Source organism: Trachypithecus francoisi, unplaced genomic scaffold (assembly GCF_009764315.1).
Source record: "Trachypithecus francoisi isolate TF-2019V2 unplaced genomic scaffold, Tfra_2.0 Lachesis_group10, whole genome shotgun sequence".
Lineage (NCBI taxonomy): Eukaryota > Metazoa > Chordata > Mammalia > Primates > Cercopithecidae > Trachypithecus > Trachypithecus francoisi.
Window position 1 is genome coordinate 10630423 of NW_022681455.1, and position 21741 is coordinate 10652163.

The 21741-nt window shown below is 42.3% G+C and overlaps 1 protein-coding gene across 4 annotated transcripts in view; it reads left to right on the plus strand.

Annotated features, from left to right (window-relative positions):
• GCNT2 (glucosaminyl (N-acetyl) transferase 2 (I blood group)) overlaps positions 1 to 16069 on the plus strand; it is a 116140-nt gene extending 100071 nt beyond the window's left edge. For all 4 annotated transcript variants that reach the window (XM_033216187.1, XM_033216185.1, XM_033216188.1 and 1 more), the window contains 2 exons: positions 8189 to 8281; positions 13155 to 16069. In XM_033216187.1, the coding sequence (XP_033072078.1) occupies positions 8189 to 8281; positions 13155 to 13345 (284 nt within the window). In that variant the 3' untranslated portion in view covers positions 13346 to 16069. The remainder of the gene's footprint in view (positions 1 to 8188; positions 8282 to 13154) is intronic.
• The last annotated feature ends 5672 nt before the right edge of the window (positions 16070 to 21741 follow it).

The window sequence follows — 21741 nt, forward strand, 5'->3', positions numbered from 1 at the left end:
ATATAACATTAAAGAAAGTTTTATAAGTAAGGAAAACACTGGTATTGCCTCCACTCACATTTCACATGCAAATATGTGTGCATGGTTTGTTAATAGTATACAATTTCATACTCTGGTGTTTTTGTGGGGGTTTTTTTGTTGTTGTTTGTTTGTTTTTTTGAGACAGAGCCTCACTCTGTTGCCCAGGCTGAAGTACAGTGGCAAAATCTCGGCTCACTGCAACCTCTGCCTCCTTAGTTGGAGCAATTTGCCTGCCTCAGCCTCCCAAGGAGCTGGGATTACAGGTGTGCACCACCATGTCTGGCTAATTTTTGTATTTTTAGTCGAGACAGAGTTTTGCCATGTTGGCCAGGCTGGTCTTGAACTCCTGACCTCAGGTAATCCACCCCTTTCAGCCTCTCAGAGTGCTGGGATTACAGACGTGAGCCACTGCACCTGGCCTTTGTTTTTGTTATAACTTTAGATCAGTAATTCTCAACCAGGGGTGATTTTGCACCTGAGGGGACATTTGGCAATGTCTGGAGAGATTTTGATCTGTCACATCTGTGTTTGGGGGCCTGCTACTGGCATCTCGTGGAAAGGGACTGGGAATGCTGTTAAACATCCTAAACGGCATAGGTCTGCCCCCACAGCAAAAAATTACCTGGCCCAAATGTCAATAGTGCTGAGGCTGAGAAAACTGCTTTAGATTATAGTAAAAAAGCAGTCTTTTCCACAGATACATTATCGCCGTGATTTTATTAAAGGGATTATATTTTCAACTATGTATTTGGTGTTTATGTACGCCAGGCATTGCAAAGCACTGCACCTAGATTTTTCTCACTTAACCCTCCCAAATCCCTGTGAGGTTTTAAGGACGAGTATACCATGTCTTAAAGATTCAGTAGTTGTTCAGAGTTGTACAGTGAGTAGTAGCAATGCTTCTCTATCTGACTTCAAAGCCAGTGCTGTCAGTTATTGTATGTCATGTCATAATGCACACCTTCAGATACAGATTTCTGCATTTTAAAAGTGACTTCCTTAGCTTATTTTGAAGATATTAGTTTAAAGAGTCAAAGGGAATTGGCAGTTATGGTGGCTTTTCCTACATGTTTCTAAATTGATTTTCTACGACTGAACCAATGTCAGCACCACCTTGAATTGTGAGAAAGCTCTTTCAATATATTGTCATCAGCATTGGCTATGTGACATTTAAAAACAAAATTCCTTGTTTACTTAAGAAATTAAAAAGTGTATGTATGAGCTTAAATCAGAAGCAGTTTCTGGAACTTGTTACCACAGATAGTTCTCCCAAAATGAGGACCAAACTGTGTAAGAATAATAAGGAGACCGTCAAGTCAATATAAATAAGCTTGCATTTCAAAGAATATTTAACAAACGCAGTCATTTGACTAAGAAAGGCTGAGCCCCAAGAAAAACATGCCTGTTACTCTGTAAACTTTGCCTCAAAAGCTCTGTTTATTTAAGCCTATGAGGAGCAAATGAGATCATTGGATTTTATAGTTTAAAATGTTTTCTCAGATAATATTGACAGTTTTTTTGCCCCGTCCTAGAAATAGTGAAAAATAGGCCTTTGCTAGGATTCTGGTGAATGAAGGGTACGCTCCTACCCACACTCCCTGTAACTACCCTCCCAGAGTCCTGACAAACAATAGGAATAGTCATCCCAACAGCAAATACAATAATAGTAGAATCGAGTCCAGTATTTTTCCACTACTGGTTGTATCCCATTAGAGGATACAGAAATCACTTTAGTAGTTTTTGATCTGAAGTTTTAAGATGAAACGAGACTAGAAAACAACGTAAAATTAACAAGTGTATCGCATGTAATAAGCACAGGTATTGTTTTATGAAACTTGTTTGCTTTATAGACGTGTGTGTATGACAGTATACAGTGCTTTTTCTATGGGTTGCAGTCTAAAAGGTTGAAAAGTCACTGATCAAATCTACCTACTTCATTTGAGAGGTGAGGTTTGGAGACGTTAGATGATGTCCAGGGATGCCCAGCTGGTTAATGGCAAAGCTGGAATGAGAATGGAAGTTCCCTAATCCCTAGGCCAGTGTCTACTCCATCATGGTCCTCAGCCTGGGATCAGTCTCTGGCAGCGGGGGACACAGGAAACAGGCTTAATAGAGAGGCTTTTGGGGAGTAGAGAAGGAGCAACTGGATATTGGCAAGAGTGATGGGACTGGTAGCTTTGGGATCTCTGTGTATCTTTCAGCCCAAGCCAAATTAGATTATTTACTGAACAGTGGGCACATTGTACATTCAGGGTCTTCAATCTTAAGCTTGCCATTATCTCCTTAAAGTAATAACCAAGTGATGCTTACTAAGTATTCAAATTGAGCTGTCACCAGAAGTCTTGTTGAATATTTTCTCACTTCCCTAAGCAAGTTGAACCAAGCAGGACAGATTTGGAGATGAGATGATTGCTGGTCACCCAGGTCATTATTGAAGGGCAAACTGAAATGGGTTGGTGCTTGCTACGAAGGTAGAAGAGGCCGGGCATGGTGACTCACGACTGTAATCCCAGCATTTTGGGAGGCCAAGGCGAGTGGAGCACTTGAGGACAGGAGTTCGCGGCTAGCATGGCCAACATGGTGAAACCCTGTCTCTACTAAAAATTCAAAAAATTAGCTAGACGTTAGTGGCATGCACCTCTAGTCCCAGCTACTCGGAAGGCTGAGGCAGGAGAATCACTTGATACTGGGAAGCAGAGGTTGCAGTGAGCTGAGATTATGCCACTGGACTCCAGCCTGGGCAACAGAGCAAGACTCTGTCTCAAAAAAAAAAAAAGAAAGAAAGAGAGAGAGAAAGAAGGAAGGAAGGAAGGAGGAAGGAAGGAAGGAAGGAGGAAGGAAGGAAGGAAGGAAGGAAGGAAGGAAGGGGAAAAGAAAAGAGGAAGAAGAAATGCTTTTTGGTACTGAGAAGTAGAGATTATTACACCTTAAGTTGCCATGTCCTATTGGGAAATCAAGACAGGATCCAGGCCTGTCTGATCCTCACACAAGCTAAACAGTCCTTCCCATCAGCACTAAAGACTGACTAAGTCAATAAGGCCACCCTTGCGTTGGGAATGGACGCTCATTCGTTCCTTTAAGATTGGGTGAGAGTCTCCTGGTGGCCGAGTGCTATGAAGTCAAAGGCACTGTGAGAACTGGCCCTCTGTTCAGTGTAGCTTTCTCCTATAACAGGTGGGCTGATGCCTTCAAGGAGGTGATGTGAGAGGTCTGTTAAAATGCATATATTCCTAGCAGTGGGAACAAGTTAGTTGCAATTAACCCAAGGATATAGGGACCAGATTCGTTCATAAGAGCAGATTTTGAGTGAGAATAGAGTCAGTAAGAGACTAACCTAGAAACCTGATGAAGACTGAGGGAGGGAGGTCAAGGAGGGGAGGAAAAAAGGACAGTGCTGTTGCTCCCCAGGAAAAGCTGCATCCTCCTCCAGTGTTGCTTACAGCTCAGAGCTACTCACACTTGATCATGCACAAGAATCTTCTGGGGATCTTGTGAAGATGCTGACGTTGGATGTTGGTACAAGAGGCCTGGCGTGGATCTCAATTTTTTTCTTTCTTTCTTTCTTTCTTTCTTTCTTTCTTTCTTCTTTCTTTCTTTCTTCTTTCTTTCTTTTCTTTCTTTCTTTCTTTCTCTTTTCTTTCTTTCTTTTCTTTCTTTCTCTCTCTCTCTCTCTCTCTTTCTCTTTCTCTCTCTTTCTCTCTTTTCTTTCTTTTCTTTCTCTTTTTCAGGCTCTCACTGTGACCTGATTTTGGCTTACTGCAGCCTTGACCTCTCAGGCTCAGCGGATCCTTCCACCTCAGTCTCCCGAGTACCTGGGGCCACCGGCACACATCACAATGCACAGCTAATGTTTGTATTTTTCATAGAGACGGGATTTCTATATGTTTCCCAGGCTGGTCTCGAACTCCTGGACTCAAGAGATACACCTGCCTCTGTTACAGGAAAGGGATCCCGATCCAGACCCCAAGAGGGGGTTCTTGGATCTCGCGAAAGAAAGAATTCAGGGCGAGTCTGCAGTGCAAAGTGAAAGCAAGTTTATTAAGAAAGTAAAGGAATAAAAGAATTGCTACTCCATAGACAGAGCAACCCCGAGGGCTGCTGGTTGCCCATTTTTATGGTTATTTCTTGAAGATATGCTAAACGAGGGGTGGATTATTACTCCTTTTTAGACCATAGAGGGCAACTTCCTGACATTGCCATGGCATTTGTAAACTGTCACAGCACTGCTGGGAGTGTAGCAGTGAGGACGACCAAAGGTCACTCTAATTGCCATTTTGGTTTTGGTGGGTTTTGGCCGGCTCCTTTACTGCAAACCGTTTCATTAGCAAGGTCTTTATGACCTGTATTTTGTGCTGACCTCCTATCTCATCCTGTGACTTAGAATGCCATAACCGTCTGGGAATGCGGCCCAGTAGGTTTCAGTCTCTTTTTACTTAGCTCCCATTTAAGATGGAGTTGCTCTGGTTCACATGCCTCTGACACCTCAGCCTTCCAAAGTGCTGGGATCACAGGCATGAGCCACCACGCCTGGCCAGATTCTCCATTTCTTTCTTCTTCTTTTTTTTTTTTTGAGACAAGGTCTCACTCTGTCACCCAGGCTGGAATGCAGTGGTGCAATCTTGGCTCACTGCAACCGCCACCTCCCACGTTCAAACAATTCTCCTGCCTCAGCCTACCATGTAGCAGGGACTATAGGCATGTGCCACCACACCTGGCTAATTTTTGTATTTTTAGTGGAGACGGGGTTTCACCATGTTGGCCAGGCTGGTCTTGAACTCCTGACCTTAGGTGATCCACCCGCCTCGGCCTCCCAAAGTTCTGGGATTACAGGCGTGAGCCGCCACACCTGGCCAGATTCTGCATTTCTAACAAGTTCCCAGGTGCTACTGATGCCCCTACTCTTAAGAACCACACTCGAATAGCAAGGCTTTGTGCCTACTTCTGCCAGATATTTCTGTGCCCCAGGATTCTTTGCAAAAAAAGTAGAATTCAACTTGTTCTGTTTGCCCTTCTCCCCCCTTCTGCTGTTAAAAATGTAATGGTTTAATGCACAAACATGAATAAGATCTAAGCACAGATGTGTTTGACACCTGTCATCAAACAGAAAGTATGGAAGTTGATGTTTGAAATTTCAGTAACAGGAGGTTAGTAGGTGTTATGTGTTCATTTTATAAAGACAGCAAGTCATTAATTATAAATGTCACGATCTTATCTCTGCAATAATGGAATCTGTTTCTGAGTAAGAGTCAGTTTGGGATTATCAATATTAAAGAGAATGAAAAGGAAGAAAAATGTCTTGTGCTTTCAAAAATACAGTCATTTCAACATTAAATGACTTTTTGCCATCGGAATGTACTCTTCATACTTTTATGATGTAGTTATTTAATAGACATTGGCTCATAATAACACATCAGCTAATCACACAGATGTAGGTAAATAAGCCAGATTCTCTCTTTGCTTTCCAGACTCTCCTTCCCCATCCCACAGCTTAACCAGACAAGTTTTACTTCAATTCTTTTAAAATGTGTGTTAAGAACAAAACAAGGTAGCTTCTTTTTAGATAGGCAAGCACCAAAATAATTGTAAAGTATTAAAATGCAAGTTAAAGAAATAGAAATATTGCTTAATAAATAGTGTTTTTCTCGAAAACTTGAATACTTTTATTAAATACATTCAAGTTTAGGTAAGAAGAAGAAAAGATCCTTGCCTTATAGAGAGCCCTTAGGGTTTAAGACTCATGCTGTTTACAGGAAAGGCTGTAACAAAATTTAATTTTAGTTAGGAAACCTGGTTACAAATCAGATCATCATATAATCATGTAACATCAGGGCAAAAGAACAGACCTTTTTTCTTCTGAAAATGCACATTTTTATTAATATTTTTAAAAGCCTAATTTAATTAAATTTCTTTAAAATACTGGTCTTGTCCAATTTTTTCTTTATTAAAAATACTCATTGTCTTAAGTAGCTTTTTTCTTCTTTTATTTTAGGAATGATCCCTCTCTTGTCGCCCAGGCTGGAATACAGTGGTACTCAAACTCACTGCAGCCTTGAGCTCCTAGGCTCAAGCAATCCTCCCACTTCAGCTTCCCCAGTAGCTGGGACTACAGGAGTACACCACCATGCTTGGCTAATTTAAAAAAAACAAAAAACAAAAACTTGTGGTGATGGTGTCTGTCTGTGTTGCCCAGGCTGGAGTGCAGAGGTACAATCATTGTTCACTGCAATCTTGAACTCCTGGGCTCAAGTGATCCTCCTGCCTCAGCCTGCTGAGTAGCTGGGACCACAGGCATTAGCCACCATGCCTGGCTAATTAAAAAAAATTTTTTTAGTAGAGATAGGGTCTCACTATGTTGCCCAGGCTGGTCTCAGACTCCAGGCCTCAAGCAGTCCTCCTGCCTTGGCCTCCCAAAGCACTAGGATTACAGGTATGAGCCACTGCACACAGCCCTTGAGTTGTTTTTTTCTCATTAGCATGTGTATCAGCTTTTTACCTGGCACTGCAACAAATTGCCACAAATTTAGCAGCTTCAACAACATAAATATATTGTCTTACAATTCTGTAGGACAAAAGCCTGACTAGGCTGAAATCCAGGCATTGGCTGGGTCAGGTTCCTTTCTGTAGGCTCTGAATACAATCCAGTTCCTCGCCTTTTCTAGCTTCTAGAGGCCACTCACATTCCTGGCTGGTGGCTTCTTCCCCCATCTTCAAACAGCAAAGGCAGAGTCAGAGTAGAGCCTTCTCACATTGCGTCACTCTGTCCAGCTCTCCTGTTTCCCTCTTCCAACATTGAGGACCCTTGTGATTGATTACATTTGGCTCACCCAGATAATTCAGGACACCCTCCCTATGTGAAGGTTGGCTGATCAGCAACTGTAATCCCCCTTTGCCGTGTAAAATAACATATTCTCGGGTTCCAGGGATTAGGATGTGGGCATCTTTGTCTGTTCCGTATGTGTGTGTTTGAGGGGGTGGGTGGAAGCCTTTATTCTGCCTACCACAATATGTCTTCTCAATAATTAAAAAGAATCTTCTAAGAGAGGACTATTGTAATTTGGGTACAGATAGCATTTGCATAGTGCCATTGCATCAAAATTACATTCAGATTGCATTACTCACTGGTGGAAAATGCTATAACTCTAAAGCAAAGTATTTCTCTTTAGTTGCATTTATGTTGATTCCCATGTTTTCCTTTTCTTTTATTTATTTATTTATTTATTTATTTATTTATTTATTTATTTATTGAGACAGGGTCCTGCTCTGTGGCCCAGGCTGGAGTACAGAGGCACAATCATGGCTCACTGCAGCCTTGACCTTCCTAGGCTCACATGATCCTCCCACTTCAGCCTCCTAAGTAGATGGTACTACAAGCACGTGCCACCACACTCAGCTAATTTTTTATTTTTTGTAGAGACAGGGTTTCATTCTCTTGCCCAGGGATCTTCTTACCTCAGCCTCCTAAAATGCTGGGATTACAGGCATGAGCCACTCTGTCTGGCAACTTCTTCTCTAGTAATGATTTATATATTATAATCTTGGAGTCTAACTATGATTAAATAGGCCCTTCAATCTCTATGACCTACCAAATTTATTTTATAGACAGGGTTATTGAGAAACACTGAGCACAGTGGTTCTCAAATGGGGTGATTTTGCTCACCCACAGGACATTTGGCAATATCTGCAGATGTTTTTGGTTGTCACAGTTGAGGAGACGGTGCTATTGGCATCTATTGGGTGGAGGCCAAGGATGCTGCTAAGCATCTTACAAAACACGGGACAGCCCCCACAACAAAGAACCATCCAGCCCAAAGTGTCAATCGCGCTGAGGTGGAGAAACCCTAGCTTAGCAAGATGCCAACCTACAGCACCCCACCCCCCAACTGAATTAGGTATTAGTAAATGGATCAGAATTGTATTAGTATACTGATTTGTATATTGATTGAATTAGATGTTATACTAATTAGATGATGAGTCACAACTAAAATTCTGGTCAAAAGATCATCTGGAGGAAACAGAAGATGGGTAGATCAGTACATACCAATCTGTGTGAAATGTGAAAGGTAATAAACTGAAAGAAAGTAAGCCTAATTTAGAGGCTTACCTGATGCAGTTGATGCCCTTCTCTCGTGGTTCTCATCTCTACATTTTTTCTTTATCAACATTGCAGGTGTTCCTGGCTCTATGCCAAATGCATCCTGGACTGGAAACCTCAGAGCTATAAAGTGGAGTGATATGGAAGACAGTCACGGAGGCTGTCATGGTGAGGCTCTCGTTCCATACTTCTAGGCCACTGCCTGTTGGTGTTAGCAGGAAGGGAGCTGTGGAATCCAGGGTTCTCATGGAGAGAGAATTGCTGCTATAATTAGACCAATCTATTAGTTATTGGAGAAGCCAAAGGCTTCAAGACACAGTCCTTCAAAAATAAGTTTAAACATCTCACTGATATTCTCCAACTTATAATTACCTAGGGAGATGGAAAGATGGGTTCAAATCATGGCGACATTTTTTTCTCCTTGCTAGTTTTCAGCTTTCTTTCTTTCTTTAGAGGCAGGGTCTCACCTGTCATTCAGGTTGGAGTGCAGTGGCATGAATACAGCTCACTGCAGCCTCAACATTCTGGGTTCAGGCTTCACACCTCAGCCTCCCAAGTAGCTCGGACCACAGGCATGCACCACCACACCTGGCTAATTTTTTTTTTCCTTATAGAGTCAGCTTTCTTCTTGTTTATTCCTCTTGCTGTGCCTTCTGAGAGTCCAGCTATTCAGAAGGGAAAGCCATAAGGAGGAGAAGTGATGTCATGTTCTCACCACAGAGAAAGCTGGGCCCCTAACCCTCAGGCCAGTCCCTGCTCCCCTTCCCAGTGGCTTGGAGAGCTGTTGGGCAGCCTTCCCAGTGGCTTGGAGAGCTGTTGGGGTTTGCACAGCTCTGGCATGATGGATGGCAGGTGACACTAGCAAGAAGGGTTCCTCTCCAAATGGAAAAGAACTAGAAATCCTAAGTTATTTCCATTTCTATAGAACTTTATGAAGAAGAGTTTGTATCAGTCCTGGCACACACTGCATTCAGAATATTGCCCAGCACATATCAGGCACGAGTAGTAGTTTGCTAGAGCTGCCATAAGAAAGTGACACAGACTGGGTGCTTAATAGAAATTTATTTAGTTCTAGAGGCTGGAAGTCCAAGATCCAGGTGTCAGCAGGGCTGGTTTATTGAGGCCTCTCCACTTGGCTTGTAGGTGGCATTTTCTCCCTGTGTTCTCACATGGTCTTCCCTCTGTGTGTGTCTGTGTCCTAATCCCCTCTTCTTCTAAGGAGACCAGTCATACTGGATTAGGGCTCACCCTAAAGGTCTCATTTTAACTTAATTACCTCTTTAAAGACCCTGTCTCTACTCTGAGGCACTCAGCATTAGGATTCAACATATGAATTTAAAGAGACAATTCAGCCCATAGTATGTAATAAATATTTATTTAGTAAGTGATTGTTTGAACGAATGAATCAGTGAATGAATGACAATATGGTGATTTGGCCTTTTCTCCCTATGGTAACAAGGCTTTGCCTCTACTCATCAGTCCATCTTTTTTTTTTTTTTTTTTTTTTTTTTTTTTGAGATGGATTCTCGCTCTATCACCAGGCTGGAGTGCAGTGGCAAGATCTCAGTTCACTGCTGCAACCTCTACCACCCAGGTTCAAGGGATTCTTGTGCTTCAGCCTCCAAAGTAGCTGGGACAACAGGCGCATGTCACCACACTCAGCTAATTTTTGTATTTTTAGTAGAGACGGGGTTTCACCATGTTGGCCAGGATGGTCTCGATCTCTTGACCTCGTGATTTGCCCCCCTTGGTCTCCCAAAGTGCTGGGATTACAGGTGTGAGCCACCACACCCAGCCCCATCTTACCTGTACCTAAATGTTAAATGTTTCAGGTGAAAATTTCCAAGTTGCTCCATCTCTAAAACTCTCCATTACACCAACTTCTTTCTCATGTGTCTCTTGATGGTCTCATCCCACTGTGGACAGCAATGTTCTCATGCAAAGAAATTTCGGTCCATTCTGAAGCATGTTGATATATTTACTTTAATCAGTCCATATTTTCTTCAGGAGAAATGCATGCCACCTGCCTACGTTCTTTTCTGTCTCCCGGGTTCAAGTGATTCTCCTGCCTCAGCCTCCTGAGTAGCTGAGATTACAGGCACCCACCACCACGCCCAGCTAATTTTTGTATTTTTAGTAGAGACGGGGTTTCACCATGTTGGCCAGACTGGTCTCGATCTCCTGACCTCGTGATCCACCTGCCTCGGCCTCCCAAAGTACTGGGATTACAGGCATGAGCCACCACACCCGGCCTGTACTACCTTCATCAGCCCTCTTAGCACTTAGAATGATCTTCAACTTGGAGTGCCCATCTCTGATTACAATGTCTTTGTCACCTCTACTAGTTTCCTTCACCTACTTATTTTACTGTCTTTCTTCCCAGAGCAGAAGCTCCAAGACAGCTAGGAAATTTGACCAGTTTGTTCACTGTTTTATGTCCACACCTAAACCATGTTATTTTTGGTTTGAATTGGGATTTCCAGAGGTTCGACATTTCGAGCTTTTTCCTTCTGTGAGCTTCCTTCTGAGGACTCCCTGTCTGACCCGGGTATTGTAATCAGCCACTACAAGATGTCCTCACCAACATTTTCGGTCCCTTTGCCATTTTGACCCTACAAAGCTGATTCTGAACCCTAATCATTACCACCATCTGCCTTTCTTGCCATTTGTACTTCCCTAGGCAGAGTATTGGTGGAGGGTGTTGCGGAACTCTCTTAAGACACACCCATCATTGCGTCCTGTCACCTAACTTCAGCTAGGCCTCCTGGCTACCTACTTATCCTTTTGTTTACCTCATTATTTTCCTGCTGCCCTTCCTAAGGGACACTTTTTCAGCTTTCCTTCTCACCTTTAAGTTCCCAGCGTGTATTCGTCTGTTTTCACACTGCTGATGAAGACATACCCAAGACTGAGTAATTTACAAAGACAAAGAAGTTGAATGGACTCATAGTTCCACATGGCTGGGGAGGCCTCACAATCCTGGCAGAAGGCAAAAGGCACATCTTACTGGTGGCAGGAAAAAGAGAATGACAGACAAGCAAAAGGGGAAGCCCCCGATAAAACCATCAAATCTCATGAGACTTATTCATGACCACAAGAACAGTATGGGGGAAACCGCCCCCATGATTCATTTATCTCCCACTGCATCCCTCCCACAACACGTGGGAATTATGGGAGCTACAATTCAAGATGAGATTTGGGTGGGTACACAGCCAAACCATATCACAAGGTTATGCTAAAACAGCCTTTCCTATTCTCAAAAGCAACCATTTCAACATGAAAAAGAACTTTCAAGATATGTGATCAAAATTCATCATCTAGTCCCTTGTCATGTCATCCTGTCCCACCGTCTTAGAGCGGTTTGGACACATTCTCTCATTGTTCCCTCCTGTTTCAAGAGGAAAAGTCACCCATCCTCCCAACAAAAGCCACCAGCTATGGTCTCAGCTATCTGTGGGCCCCCTCTCTCGGACCCTTACCCTTTTGCATTCTCAGCCTCTCCCTTTCTGCTGCCTCTTTTCCTTCTCTCCAAAAGTGTGTACTCATCTCCCCTATCTTGAAGACATCGAGTTGTCTATGAACCCTCTGCTTTCTCCAGGCCGAAAGATTCTTTCCTTGTTCACTTCCATTTCCTTAAGCATGTGCTTAAGACCTGTGTTTTCGGTTCTCGCCGCCTGGTCATTCTTTCACTTCCTACAATTCTGGCTTCTTTCCCCAGTGACTTCCACTCTCTGTTATGCTTCTTCCCAGCCCACTGAATTAATCACCACATTCTGTCTGTCCGTCTGTACTAGCATCTTCAATATCCTCCCTTTCTCACTCATCACAGACATTAACTTTGAACGAGCTCTCCAGTTTATGTTACTACTGCAGCCTCTTGGTTTCTAATGTACCCTGCAAAACACTTCAAAATTAATCTTGCTAAAATCAGTTTCATCATATGATTCTTCTATTCAAAAATCTTTAAGGCCTGTCCATACTTATGAGATACAAGGCCCAACCCTTCAGTCTGTGAAGTTGGTCAACCAGCAATTGTCCTACTGTGTGCCCAGAGGAATCTCTGGAAAATGATTGCAACTCCCTACTATTCTTGTTTCTAACCTATTCCCAACAAAACCACCTCTCCCAGAAAGTCCCCACCCCAAAAGCTATTGAGGTTAAAAAAAAAATTCAATATTGACATGTTACATCACTGAGGTTTATTACACATCTAGGCAGAGATATCAAGTAGGCACTTGGATAGACTAGAACTCAGGAAAAAGATTTACCCTATGCAATCCATAAAGACCTCTTCCACCTGTACCACTGTAGGACTTCTCATCTGTAACTCTCATTTAGTAATACAGTAGGCCCCCCTTATGCACGGGGAATACATTTCAAGATCCTCAGTGGATGCCTGAAACCACAGACAGTATGGAACCCTAAATGTACTTTGTTTTTCCCTGTACATGCATATCTATGATAAAGTTTAATTTTTGAAACAGGCATAGTAAGAGGTTAACAATAATAACTAATTATAAAATAGAACAATTATAACAATATGCTGTAATAAAAGTTATGTGAATAAAAGTAAGTTGTGTGGAATAAAAGTTATATGCTCTCTTTCTTTCTCAAAATATCTTAATATTTTTGGATCATGGTTGACCTCGGGTAACTGAAACCTCAGAAAGCAAAACTGCAGATAAAGGGGGACTACTGTACATGAATGGCCTTGTAACACCTATTTTGTTACTAACACAATTTTAATATTAATATTGACATAATAAACACAGTAATTAACATAATCAAAATATTAACATCTGTTATTTTATGCCTTCTATGATTTAACTCGTTTTTTTCAAATAACGTATTTGTACCTCTTGTTCTTCTAAATAGAGTTCCAGTTCTTTGTGGGCTGAGACTGCACAATCATATTTCATTTGAATCCTATAGCACCGGCACAGTTGTCGTTAGTCAGAGAGTACCTCTAGTATTCTGTAAGTTCATCACCCTTCTGAAAGCAAGCATGTTTTGACTCTGTTTCTTGTTCTTTCTTTTGCAGGCCACTATGTACATGGTATTTGTATCTATGGAAACGGAGACTTAAAGTGGCTGGTTAATTCACCAAGCCTGTTTGCTAACAAGTTTGAGCTTAATACCTACCCCCTTACCGTGGAATGTCTAGAACTAAGGCATCGCGAAAGAACCCTCAATCAGAGTGAAACTGCGATACAGCCCAGCTGGTATTTTTGAGCTATTCATGAGCTACTACTCATGACTGAAGGGAAATGGCAGTTGGGAAGAGGAGCCCGTTTTTGTGAGAGACTTTTGCCTTCGTAATGTTAATGGTTTCAGGACGTTTATAGCTTCAGGACTTGGCTACATAATTATACTTAAAATGTCCACTGGACACTGTGAAATACACTAACAGGATGGCTGGGTAGAGCAATCTGGGCACTTTGGCCAGTTTTAGTCTTGCTGTTTCTTGATGCTCACCTCCATATTAGCTTATTGTTGGGATCAACAATAATTTTAAATGACCTCAGATCTTTGAACCAGATACTCATCATATTCAAATGTTCTAATAAAAAAGAGAATTGTAGATAATACTGTCTAGGAAACTAAGAATTAGGTTTCTTTGAAGAAGGAATCTTTTATAACACATTAACTGTCACCACTGTGCTCAACCAGACAGATACTGAAACAGCTTTCTGGGTAATTCACCAATTTCCTTTAAAACATAAGCTACCTGAATGGAGAATTGATCTTGTTTCTGAGTTTCAACACTAGCATTTTTGGTTTACTCATGGCCAAAGCTCTGTATATAGTATAAAGTCATTAACAAGAAACAGGATATGCTTTAAGACAGAATTCACTGTCTGTTGCTTCAGTAAAAGGACCTCGGGGAAATAGAACATTTCTCCATTATATGCCAGAATGTAGGCTGGTCCCTATGTCATGTCTTCCATTGAGAACACTAAAAAGTCCTTGCAAGAATGGAGATATGCATTCAAGAGAGGTGCTATCACATAGATCTAGTCTGAAGTCTGGAACACTTTCCTCTTCTGTGATCCCCCCTCTCCCTGATATTATCTTACTTGCAAAATAGAGACCGAATTCTATCCTGTGAGGCTTTTAATTGAACCATAGTGTGCTCTGAGTAGCTTTACAATGCCTGGTACTGATACTAGTGGCTCGATTTTTAAAAGCCTTCAATTGTAGATGAGCATCTCTGTTATTTATCCCTCATTCATCCATCCATTCATTCATTCAGCCTACATTCAATAAACATTTCTTGAGTGTCTCTTATGCACAGGACATGTACTGAAACAGAAAGGAAACACAAGAGCTTTTTCACTCTAAAAATCTTGGCAATAATGTCAACACCAGAAAGCCTCCTCTGGAGAATCTTGCAGAGTGATTGTAGTTTAATACAGGAATGCACAGGGCTGTGTAGCATGATACCAGACCCAGGAGATCAGTAATCACAAATTAAGGGTTAAATCAGAGATTATTCAACAGAGAGGGAGAAAGGAGGAGAGGGAGAGAGAGCCTGTTGTGTTCCAGCCATTCTGGTATTCCTTTATGTATCTAATTTCATTCAAACCTCACAACAGTCTTCTGAGGACCTTCTATAATTACTCCCATTTTGCAGATGAAGTAACTGAGGCTTAGAAAGGTAATAGCACCAGGGAACAATTTCTCTGTGTGAGAATTAGGACTCCGTTACTGGTCTTCTCGGTTCATTTCCTGAGGTGGATTTACTGAGAGAAGGTGAAATAAAGCCATATTTAGTATACCAGAGAGGGTAGATTTTAAGAATGGTCTCAGTGTTAATATTGAGAAGAACTCCTGTCAGCTCAGAAAAAATGTGAAGTCTACTTTACTACTCCTGTAATACTAAACCGTTGAGTTTCTAAATATTTATTTATTCTAACAAAAAGCAGTTACTACAATGGATGACACATTTAATGAACAATTTTATTTTTTTTCTATAACTGTGCCTGTTGAATGTCAATCATATTTAAAGGGAATGACTTTGAAGTAAAACCTTTTTTCTTGCTACTGAAAAAAATGGAATTGTTTTGGGTGGTAAAGAGTTAAGGAATAGGGAAGGCTGGTCACACAAGCAACCCTCGAAGGCCACATGCAGAGAGGCCAGCCCCGCTAAGGTGACCAGAGTGGGCTCCAAGCACAAATTACCATTGCTATAGATGGGACTGTGTCCCCCCAAAATTCACGTGTTGGAGCCCTAACCCTCAATGTGATGGTATTTGAGATGGGGCCTTTGGTAAGGGAAGTTTAGATGAGGTCACGAGTGTGGGATCCTCATGATGGGATGAGTCCCCTTATAAAAGCACTGGCTTGGGCCAGGCGCGGTGGCTCACGCCTGTAATCCCAACAGTTTGGGAGGCCGAGGCAGGTGGATCACTTGATGCTAGGAGTTCCAGACCAGCCTGGCCAATATGGTGAAACCCCGTCTCTACTAACAAATATAAAAACTAGCTGGGCTTAGCGGCATGGCAGGCTGAGGCATGAGAATCGCTTGAACCCAGGAGGTGGAGGTTGCAGTGAACTGAGAGTGCCCCACTGCACTCCAGCCTGGGTGACAGAGCGAGACTTTGTCTCAAAACAAAATAGATGGGGGGATAGGGAGCGTACTCAGGGTCAGCAGTGAAGTTTAAAAATTGTCTCTTTTCAACTTACTTCAATGACAGCACCTGAGAAGAAGAAACGTTTTTTACACTGGATGTTTCTCATGTAGAACGAGAAATCTTTCTGGAATTGATGTTTACATGCATGTTGTTGGTCATCTCTCTTATGTCTTAAACACTTTAATGTTGGAAGAGCATGGTGTTTGGGCTAGTGGATTTCTGACAGCCATGGGAATGTCCTGAAACTACTGTATCTGATGTTTGTTTTCAATGAGGTTCCATGTTTTGTTTTCTTGGGAATAAATTAATATATTGTTTTCCACTTTGGGGATACTGTGTATTTTTATATGACAATTGGTTAAAAATCCCCTAAAGGGTATGTCTAACAAGGCAATTCTCCTGGTATTAAACAAAATTTACATTCATACATACATGCATACCTGTCTAAGAAACATCCATCCACTGAAAAATCATTACACTTTCCCATTGTGGGGTGTTGGGGACAGTAACTGGGAGTGATAGAGAGAAGAGGACGCAATAAAAGATCAGTGTCATTTGAATTGGGTATAAATTTTTTTGGGGGGGTAAGGGTACAACTGTTTTTAAAATTTGAGACAGGAATAGGTTAACTTATTATTTACCTGCCTTTATTATTCATTTGAAAAAATCAAGATATACATTAGGAAAAAGTTTTATGTTAATATTACCATAGTTACTGATCAAGTGCCAACGTTTTTGAGCAGCATTTCAGTTGTAAGTTTGCTAAATATTGCCTCTAACAGACACATGGAAAATGATCAATACTAAAAATAAAAAAAAAAAATCATTTAAAGGACATCTTATCCATCATATTTTTTCAAATAAAAATACTTTAAAACTGAAGTGAAAAACATTTTAAACTATAATAGTAAATACATACATGCTCATAAACATGGAAATAATGAAGAATATAGAATAGAAAGTACACTACTTTCTCCAGACGTAATCACTTATTTACTTTTTTGGTTTTTGTTTTTCTGAGACAGAGTCAACCAGGCTAGAGTGTAGTGGCACAATCATGGCTCACTGCAGCCTCAACCTCCTGGGCTCAGGTGATCCTCCCACCTCAGCCTCCAAAGTAGCTGGGACCACAAGCATGCACCACCGCACCTGGCTAATTTTTGTATTTTTTGTAGAGACAGGGTTTTGCCATGTTATCCTGCCTCATCTCAAACTCCTGGGCTCAAGTGGTCCACCTGCCTCAGCCTCCCAAAGTGCTGGACTACAGGCTTGAGCTACCACACCTGGTCATATCTGGTATATCTTCTTAAGTACTTTCTCAGTGTACTGATGTAGTCTATAGCAGTGCTGTCCAATAGAATTTCTGCAATGATAAAAATGTTCTACATCTGCACTGCCCAATATAATTGCCACTCACACAAGCTATTGAGCTCTTGAAATGCAACTAGTATGACTGGGAAATATTCTTTTACATTTTATTTAGCTTTAATTTTAATTTTTTTTTTCTTTGAGATAGAGTCTCACTCTGTCACCCAGGCTGGAGTGCAATGGCGTGATCTTGGCTCACTGCAACCTCCACCTCCTGGGTTCAAGTGATTCTCCTGCCTCAGTCTCCTGAGTAGTTGGGACTACAGGTGCATGCCACCACGCCCGGCTAACTTTTGTGTTTTTAGTAGAGGGGATTTTGCCATGTTGGCCAGGCTGGTCTCGAACTCCTGATCTCAGGTGATACACCTGCCTCAGCCTCCCAAAGTCCTGGGATTACAGGTGTGAGCCACTGCACCTGGCCAACTTTAATTAATTTAGAAAACCACCTGTGACTAGTGGCTACCATTGGACAGCACAGTTATAGAAGCAAACATCAGTTATATGTATGTGCTTGTATATACAGTGGGAATACCATAAACACATAGATATGCTGGCATATTTTTTCAAAATGAATTGATTACATAAATAAGAGAAGTAATATATCTTTGCAACTTACTGTTTTAGACTTTTTTTTTTTTAAGAGAGACTAAGTCTTGCTCTGTCACCCAGGATGGAGTGCAGTGGCATGATCGTGGCTCACTTCAGCCTCAAACTCCTGGGCTCAAGTGATCCTCCCATACAGCCTCCCAAGTAGCTAGGACTATAGGCGTGTACCACCATGCCCGGCTAATTTTTTTATTAATTTTTGTAGAGATGGGAGTCTCACGATATTTTCCAGGCTGGTCTCAAACTCCTGGTCTCTAGCGATCCTCCCACCATGGACTCCTAAAGTGCTGGGATTATAGTCGTGAGCTACTGCACCTGCCCATAATGCAATTTTAAATAGTAGCAGTGGTAGCAGCTTTCCTTGTGTTGTTTCCAACATTGAAAATCACATTGAATTACTGCTGTTGGAGATTTGATATAGCTTTTTAGTAGATACCTTTTATTGAGTTAAGAATTACAGGCCGGGCGCAGTGGCTCACGCCTGTAATCCCAGCACTTTGGGAGGCCGAGACGGGCGGATCACAAGGTCAGGAGATCGAGACCATCCTGGCTAATACGGGGAAACCCCGTCTCTACTAAAGAATACAAAAAACTAGCCGGGCAACGAGGCGGGTGCCTGTAGTCCCAGCTACTTGGGAGGCGGAGGCAGGAGAATGGCTTAAACCTGAGAGGCGGAGCTTGCAGTGAGCTGAGATCCGGCCACCGCACTCCAGCCTGGGCGACAGAGCCAGACTCAGTCTCAAAAAAAAAAAAAAAAAAAAAGAATTACAGTAGCAGAAAATAAATATAAATGTTATGATTCTAATTTTTAAAATCCCAGTTGCTATTTCTTTTTTGTTGGCTGATATAATTATGGGTGACAATGTGTTGTTGTTTTTATTTTTTTCCCCACATATTAATTCAAAAGGTAAGGAAAAAGGTTACTGCTCCCGCCTTTTTTTTTTAACAGCTAGAATTGAGTACAGTGGCATTTGCCACGCAAAAGATTGGAGCAGGGATCCATTTAAACAGAGAGCCACACAGTTGGAGCTTGGGAAACACAAATGCCTGAGCTGGAAGGTGTCTATTGTAACTTCTCCCTATACTGGATGGGATGGTTTAGGGATTCAGAGGTCAAGCCAATTGGAAAACACGTAAGTGGACAACCAACGAGCGCTGACTTCTGACTTTGGAACTAGGATGTCTTTGAGAGGAGGAGGACATGGGTGAAGCTGACTCTGCTCACCTTTCCATGAGGAACACCTACAAGCTCTGAAAGTGGTGGGAATCCACAGTGGCCGAATGGAAGGTCAACCTCGACAATCTTATTTGAGCCCAGGAAGCCCAACCTGCATCTCGGGAAGGATCTGGGGGGCTATAGGAGACGGGCTGGCAGAACAATCCAAAAGAGTTCCTGAGAAAGACAGGACTCAAAAACTGACATTCAACATCAAGTATCAAACTGCAGAAATGAGCGCAGGGCGTAATGTGATGGAGGACTCAGGATATTAGGAGAAGTCACTGAAAAAGTTAACGCCAGGTTAGTTAAAGTGAATAGTTTCAAGTTCAGGCCGTTGGCTGTAAGCCAGGCAAAAATGAAGGTTTTAGAGGACTTTTTTAAAAAAGTTTAATTTTGAAATAATTTTAGACTTAGAGAAAAGTTATAAAAACCATACAGAGTTCTCGATCTTTGACTCAGTTTCTCCTTATGTCAGCATCTTACAGAAACAAAGTTCTATTATCAAAATCAGTTTTGCTGTGTTTTTAATTCTATGTTGGCTGTGTGTTGAGAGTTGGTAACAGCTGCCATTTACCTTTGCACAGGACAGACGAGATAGGTAAGGTGAGTCCCAATAATATGTAGAGACATTGGAGTAGACCAAATGACAGCAAGGGATTGGTCTCAAGTGATATTTCCTGGTGAAAATTGTACTATGGTGGTATAGACTGAATATTCATGCCCCGCCTCCAAATTAATATTCTGAAACCTTATCACCAAGGTGACAGTATTAGCAGGTGGGGCCTTTGGGGTGTTTGGATTACTGGCCTTCTAAACGAGTCCCCAGAGAGCCGCCTCCTTCCATCATGTGACAACAGAGCATGAAGGTGTAATCTAAGAACTAAGAAGTTGGATTCACCAGACACTACATCTGCTGGCATCTTGAACTGTAAGAGAGAAATTTCTGTTGTTTCTACGCCACCCAGCTTATGCTATTTTGTTACAGCAGCTAAACAGGCTGACATATGGAAAAGAAAATTCTCTATTCCAGACTATGAAAATGAGATGAAAGAAAAGGACGGAAGAGAGAGAGAGAGCAAGTCCATAGTCACATCCCTCAGAAGACGGTGGAGAAGAAAGCAGATGTGTGGTGATGATGTAGCAGGACAAGCTGCAGACAAAACCCCTCAGACACCGAGTTAAAGAAGGAAGCAGTTTATTCATCCGGGAGCATGGGCAAGACTCCTGTCTCAAGAGCTGAGCTCCCCAAGTGAGCAATTGCTGTCCCTTTTAAGGGCTCACAACTCTAAGGCAGTCCACTTGAGGGGGTCATGATCGATTGAGCAAGCAGCAGGTACTTGACTGGGGGCTGCATGCACCAGTAATTAGATTGGAACAGAACAGGACAAGAATTTTCACAGTGCTTATCTATACAATGTCTGTAATCTATAGATAACATAACCAATTAGGTCAGGGGTCGATCTTTAACTCCCAGGCCCAGGGTGTGGTGCCTGGCTGTCTGCTTGAGGATTTCATTTCTGCCTTTTAGTTTTTACTTCTTCTTTCTTTTTTTTTTTTTTTTTTTTTTGAGGTGGAGTCTCGCTCTGTCGCCCGGACTGGAGTGCAGTGGCCAGATCTCGGCTCACTGCAAGCTCCGCCTCCCGGTTTACGCCATTCTCCTGCCTCAGCCTCCCCAGTAGCTGGGACTACAGGCGCCCGCCACCTCGCCGGCTAGTTTTTTTTTGTATTTTTAGTAGAGACGGGGTTTCACCGTATTAGCCAGGATGGTCTCGATCTCCTGACCTCGTGATCCGCCCGTCTCGGCCTCCCAAAGTGCTGGGATTACAGGCTTGAGCCACCGCGCCCGGCCTTCTTCTTTCTTTGGAGGCAGAAATTGGGCATAAGACAGTATGAGGGTGGACTCCTCCCTTAATGACAACAGGACTTGTATCTTACAAATCACGGCCAGAAAACCAAGATTCAGATTCATTTTCTCAGGATTTTCCTAAGAAGGTTTAATGAGTCTTAAACAGGAGGAAAACCATTGATTCCTGCCATGTCTGTGCTTTTAACCTCTGGTGCTTAATACTTTTGGTGAGCTCCTTCCACATACCCTGAGCCAGTGAGCTGAGGTAATGGTGTAATTAGCATTCACACAGTGGCTTTCAAAGAGAACCCAGCAGAAAGTATTCAAGTTAGACTTTCCAGTAGCTGGGCTGCTTATCAGCAATGACCCAGTGGAAAAGGAATGGTTTAAAGAGCAACCACGGTTAACAGCATGAGATTCTTTTGAAAGCACAGTGACTTGAGTACCATATAGGCTGCTAGAGACAGACTTGAAAAGGGAGGAAACTTACTAAAACACTGGTGTCTTTTTTTTTTTTTTTTTTTTTTTGAGACGGAGTCTCGCTCTGTCGCCCGGGCTGGAGTGCAGTGGCCGGATCTCAGCTCACTGCAAGCTCCGCCTCCCGGGTTTACGCCATTCTCCTGCCTCAGCCTCCGGAGTAGCTGGGACTACAGGAGCCCGCCACCTCGCCCGGCTAGTTTTTTTGTATTTTTTAGTAGAGACGGGGTTTCACCGTGTTAGCCAGGATGGTCTCAATCTCCTGACCTCGTGATCCGCCTGTCTCGGCCTCCCAAAGTGCTGGGATTACAGGCTTGAGCCACCGCGCCCGGCCGCATGGAAGCTTTTCTATCTGGATATGTGACTGAGAAATTTTGCTAAGGAATAGTGGGAATTGGAGGAAAGGTTATTTGAAAAACTTCCGCAAATATAAAATGGAGGTAAAAACCTAACATTGTGTTTTCATAGGATTTTTGAG